Raw genomic sequence first — 6,000 nt, forward strand, 5'->3', positions numbered from 1 at the left:
TGGTGTCAAGAAAAAGGGTGGCTAAAGTGGCATGGCACACATGGCAACAGTGTGTGCCACCAGAAACAGGGCCTGGCCAGGCTCTGAGTGCTCGGATTGCTGGCGCTGTTGCCCTGGGAGGCCCCGGGACCCCAAGTAAGGCTGCTGGGGCCAGCACAGGTGCTGGTCCCAACCTCCCCTACCCCACCTGGGACAATTTGTCCCACACCAATGTCCCATGTAAAGGGGGGTGTGCAGCAGCAAAATGCAGCAGCATAAATTCGTGTTGCTACTATTTTTGCCGTGGCAACCGCATGCCCCTGCGTGTTGGGTGTGCCCCTAGAGTAGCCACAAGGATACTTGCTCTGCACGTGCTCAAAAAATGTAAATGCCATTTGCAATGAGGCTCCAAGTGCAAGCTGCTGCCTGTGAGTTTGTATTTTAGACAGTTGGTAAAGGCTGTATCAATGCCTTAACTCCATCCAACTCTTTTCAGAACAAGCTAACATAGCCTTACAGTATAGGAAAACATCTCAATAGCTAAATTTTAGAAGGACTGTGGGCAAAAGTATGAACCAAGGATGAGGAAATCTAGGTCAGTTGAGGCAGTTGCTACTGAAGCTTTTAGGATGACTTCTGGGTGGGGTGGAGGGGTGAAAGGGAAGATGCACTAGCAGCAAAACCCATCACCTTTCCTGTATCTTCTGTATCCACTTGTAGCTTGTGGCAAGAGAGAATAGTTCTTACTGGCAGCTGAAATTTGCTTAAAAGATTGCTCTTGTCCCCACCCCTGTTGGCTGGTCGTGACCTCCACCTGGATCTAGATCTGGCTGAAATTCCCCCATACTGGAAAATTCTCCCTTGCCAGGTTAGGGCAACTTCAGGGTCCCATTTTGAGCTGGTAGAATGGCAGTGGGGTCAGTCAGGATCAGATCTGGAGGACAGAGGAAGAGCGAGGCTGTGAAAAGGCAGATGGGTACCATGAGTGACAGGGCAAAGCTAAGACTAGGAAAGAATTAAGAGCAGTTGGAGAGGATGCAAAGAAGCATGGCAGGAGGGGAGCTCTATGACGAAACATACCAGAAGTGCACAGAGGTGAAGAGTTGAGGACAAGGCATATAACTTGTGTAGTGTGAAGGAGATTGCTGAGATAAGAGTGCCAGGAGGCAGTGACCTGAAGCATACAAGGACCTGGCAGGGATGAAGATGACATACAAGGAGGCTGGAGTGGAGAGGTCCCAGCAGACAAGATGAGATGAAACTGCCCTGTGCTTGAGTGATGGCTTGTCTTTGCTGCAACAGTTATCTGCACTACTTCATAGGAGCAATCTCACTGCAAAACAAGGCAGCTAGATTGTGATTTGATTAGCAGCCTGTGGTGACTGTTTTAGTAGATGACAAACTGCTGTAACTTGTTGCTCCATTCCTTTTGCATTACTGACTTAAACATGAGCACTTGAGCTCCAGTCTACTTCCGGGGTGGGCTAGCTACCTCAGACTTACAGAAAACTTGAACTATGCCCATTTGGAGCAAAACTCATTAACGCTCCAGCTGATGATAGTGGGAACCAGCTCTGGAGAGAGGAGAGAAAGAAAGCTCTAGTGCTACTGTGTCTAGAGGTGCAGTGAGCAGAGGGGTTGTGAAACAGCTGTTCTCATGGTTAATTTGGTGGATGGAGGAAAGCTACATTATCAATCATAATGGAGAGGAAGATGGAGGTAGGGAGTCAAACCAATGCTGAGCTTAAGAAGTAAAGGTGGCTGTTAAAGTGTGGGAAGGAGGAAGCTGGTGGCAGCACTGGTATGGAGAAGGCAAAGTCTATACAGGGTCAAAGAGGCAGCGGAGTTAGGAAGTTTGGGCAGCAGGGAGAGACTTACATGGAAGTCAGAGGAGAAAGTGACAAACGAAGTAGGTAGTCTCATCTTAACTGGGGAGGGAGAAAAGGTCACTGTCAATCACAGCTTCTGAATTCCATTGAAACCAGGGTTTTTCCCACCCCACCCCGCAATTAGATGGATGCTTCTGCTCAAACACCTGTTGTGCTTTGGCTCATTTTCTCTCTTGTGGCTTTCAACTGCTTAATTTTGACTGGGGGCAGAAAGAGGACAGTACCCACATAGCCTGCTGCAGGTTTATTACCAACCTTGTAGTCTGGTCTCTGCCATTTGTTGGAAAAACACACACACCTATGCATGAGCATCAGTCTCCTCCAAATAGGACTGGCCCATTTCACTGCAAATGTATTTTTTTGTTTGTTTTACCCATCCATGTTTTACATTATGTGCTCAACATACCACCTTCTGCTTCAGTGTGTGCAAAAGGTGCTAACAAAGTGGGTTGGTTGGGTACCAGCAGTAAAAATGTACATGTCCAACAGTGAAGGCAGGAGCCTGCACCAACATGATGGTGCCCATCCTGGAAGGGCACATCTCGGTGCTAGCATGAGAAAGCCCAAGGGCTAACATCTCAGTTTTGATGCCTTTCATGTACTCTACCAAAGCATCATGAGCAGCTGTGTATGTAACTCTTATATGCAACAGTGGAATCTAACCCTACACTTGTACAGAGAGAGAGAGAGAGAGCATACACTGGTGTCCAGTCTCTTGTGTTTCATTATGGGAGTTTAATAGAAGGCTGAAAAACAGATCACTACTCATTTCCCTTTGTCTTTTCGGTTGCTGCACTGAAGTTAACAATACCCCTCTTCCCTCCCACCCCACAGCAAAAGTGCCCCCATGCCTTATGGAGTCTTGAGAGTATTTTCAGAATGTCGCTAGAGTTTTCAATTGACTCTTTATTCCACAGTGAGGAGCACAGGAGATGAGACAAACTCCAGGAAGTGCTGCTCCAGGAATACAGCTGGAAGTGAAGCAGGCTCTGCAGCAGAAACCATACATTTGGGCCATGCTATGGCAATAGCCATTCTGTGGCCTCAATGGAATCAACATGTAAAACTAGGATTCCTCCAGAATAATAAATAAGGACATTCCCAGTAAATCCTCCTGAATGACTGCAGAGCAACCACACGTAGCTCCTCTGTGGAGCCAAATCCACAGAGATCGGGAGAAAGCGGCATGTTTTCAGTGTTGCATATGGAATTCAAGATGCATCTCTGTAAGGGAACCTGAATCCTTAGAAGTGGTTATGAAATTACTTTACTTCATCCTACCTGTATGTGGCACCATTGAGCTCTGGATGAATTGCTTGCTGATCTATTACTGACCATGGAGCTGTTGTGACAAAGAATTCCTTGTTCACACAGTTTCTTAGGCTTTCGGGGATGCGACCTGGAGTAGAATTATTAAAGTAAGTGCTAGGCAAATTACAGACTGATTTGACAGACAATAAGTTACTGTTTTCCCATGTCCATAGTGCCTGTTAGTGTGTGCAGATGCATGCATGCCATCATTTTTTTGGAATGTTTTGGATGGCGTGAGCTCTGTTGCTGGAGCCAGAACAGCAGTTCCCTGTGCTAGGCCTTTGTGATTCTGGTGCACTGACATTTATCAGCTTTATTTTCTGCTGATTTTGTTAAAGCTGCAGTGAGCCATCAGGCTTCAGCCCCAAGAGGAATAATATTTGGTGCAAGGTGATGGGTGGCAAAAGCAAAACAGCTGGGATATTAGCATATAAAAGAGATGGGAGGGGGGAGGGGGAGAGGGGGGACTGTAGCTACATTTGTAAACTTCCTGGTCGGGGCCAGCAGTTTGCCAACTTGGTCTCTATTGCAGTCTCATGGCTATTCTAGGTATGCTGCCTTACCCAGCACAGTACTGCAGCACAAGCTTATCCCCTTCTACCCCCCCCCCCCCAAACAGTGGAGCTGGGCATGGAGGGGTTTAAATAGGGCTGGCCTAAGCTGAGGCATGGAGGGGTTTAAATAGGGCTGGCCTAGACTCGTGTCCTAATCTTAGCTGTATGCAGGTGGTACCTGCACCAAACCCAGGAGGGAAGCTGGGGACTGGCTCTTTGGTGTTTCCCTTTTGGCTCTGTGCTTTAGCGTGTTGTAGTTTACGGTTAGTACCCAAAGCCCTCTGCGTGCCAAGCTCCCTGATGCGTGTGTTGTACAGTTATTCTACAGCAGTCTTAGCAATGGATTATTTTTTAACAGTCTTGGTTTAGTTGTGAAAGAAATGGTGTGTTTGCATGTGTGTGGGCACAGCCCCGTATGTGCATGTGCGCATGTACATGCACACGCTCACTCACTCATGCGCACACAGCATCAAGCTATATGTACAGATATAACTTTTAACCACTTTAAAAGAGCTTAGACATGTTGACAGCATGTAATACTGTAACAGTCACATCTGCACACTCCTGCAGGGATACAAAGAACCTGCAACTTCAATCCTATATGTTAAATATGCAACAGCTCTGTTGCACTTGTGTGGCTCTGTGCACTTGTGTCACAGCTATATGATAGCAGCTGATATAAGGAGTATTTGACACGAATCCAATTAATTGTCTGTCTGCACCCTCAGCTCTATCACCATTCATTACAACTAATAGAAACAAACTGTCTGTACCAACACTGGTACTCAGCACTGAAAGGTGGTCTCAGCTATAATTTTCAATGTACACGTTTCCCTCGCTTCATGCGGGTTCTATACGTGTGAATTCGCTCTTATGCAATGACCCTTTTTGTATCAAAAGTTAGTTATATGCAAAGTAAATTCACTCTTATGCCATCGGTGTGGTGCAAGCCTGCAGTCAGCTACTGTGTGGGGAGCATTTTGGGAGTGATATGCACCAAAATATGCTCTCCTATGTGGATCTGTGCTCCTTGCTCATTGTCTGTGACACGTTTCTGTAGTTGCCATTCCCATGATGGTAACATTCAGCACCACCTTGTGCTTGTGTGTAAAACTTGTCTTGTAAAAGTGGTAGAAATGGGTCTGGGGGTCAGTACAGTTGAGGTCTTGGAACATATTCCTATATGTTACATTGTAAAGTAGGCTGCCTTTATGCGAATTTAAGATGCACCGTTTTCCAGGAATGCATATACAGCATAAAGCGAGGGGAAACATGTAAATCAGCGTTTCCCCCGCCTCAACCCCTCGCCACATTTCCACGTGGGTGCCTAGCACCTCCTGAAAACTAAGTCACTGAGCTTCTTCCTGCCTCTCCCACTCAGAATGAGGGTAATAAGACCTGAGCACTTGTATCACATCTACCCCTATTCAACCCCTCTTCATACTGGGCCATAAATGGAGTCATTCAAAGTAACAGCAGCTCAGGGGAAAGCTGTGTCCCGTCCAGGGCTCCTTCCTCTGAGCCCAGCCCAGGGACATGTTGCAGGCAAACACACACAATGTGCACAAGATAAACAGCTTCCCTGCAGTAGATACCTGTGATCGCGCGCCGGATTTCAGTAGCAGCAGCTTCTCGCATCTCTAGTGACGCCTGCTCGCTGTACCAAGCCGTGTGCGGAGTACAAATTAAATTAGGGGCATCTTTCAACGGACCTTGAGCAAAACTATATGAATGCGAAAAATCAGGGTAAATAAATTACTAAGGGTGAGAGCCCAAATGGCCAGCCCCCTTCACCTGTGAGCCGCTCCCCAGCTGGCGCAGTTCTGGCCACCAGTACAGTATGGTGGAGGTGGAACACCCCCAGCTTGTCTAGTCTGAGGTGAATGGGTGGAGGGTCTCATGATGAGCACGGCAGGAGAGGAAACATGAACAGAGTGGAAATACTGGTGTAGCACAGGGCTTCCCAGGTCATTGGGGGGGTTGGCATTACTACATGAAAGTCAGCAGTTGCGTTAAAAAGAGCAGATGGGTTTGAGAGCTCAAACTGGAGGATGATTGTGCCTAATATGCCATCATTTGTATTAACAAGGAGAGAAATGACTGGGCATCTTTAGCAGCAACTATCACTCATCTGTCAACAGCAGACTTTGTTTCTGAACTATGGATGGCAGGGGCACAAGTTACTAAAGGTGGCCAGTCACAAAAGCTGGGATTTAAAGGGACACTGCAGGGTGGCAGGTGTGTGTTTGTACATTTGTGCTTAACTG

The 6,000-nt window shown here is 47.0% G+C and overlaps 1 protein-coding gene across 5 annotated transcripts in view; it reads right to left on the bottom strand.

The window, feature by feature from the left end:
- Positions 1-6,000, bottom strand: part of CTBP2 (C-terminal binding protein 2) — a 269,000-nt gene that overhangs the window by 5,283 nt on the left and 257,717 nt on the right. For all 5 annotated transcript variants that reach the window (XM_006026581.3, XM_006026580.3, XM_025207560.1 and 2 more), the window contains 2 exons: positions 5,329-5,456; positions 3,150-3,267 (listed from right to left, as the gene is read on the bottom strand). In XM_006026581.3, coding sequence (XP_006026643.1) covers positions 3,150-3,267; positions 5,329-5,456 — 246 coding nt within the window. The remainder of the gene's footprint in view (positions 1-3,149; positions 3,268-5,328; positions 5,457-6,000) is intronic.

Source organism: Alligator sinensis, unplaced genomic scaffold (assembly GCF_000455745.1).
Source record: "Alligator sinensis unplaced genomic scaffold, ASM45574v1 scaffold193_1, whole genome shotgun sequence".
Lineage (NCBI taxonomy): Eukaryota > Metazoa > Chordata > Crocodylia > Alligatoridae > Alligator > Alligator sinensis.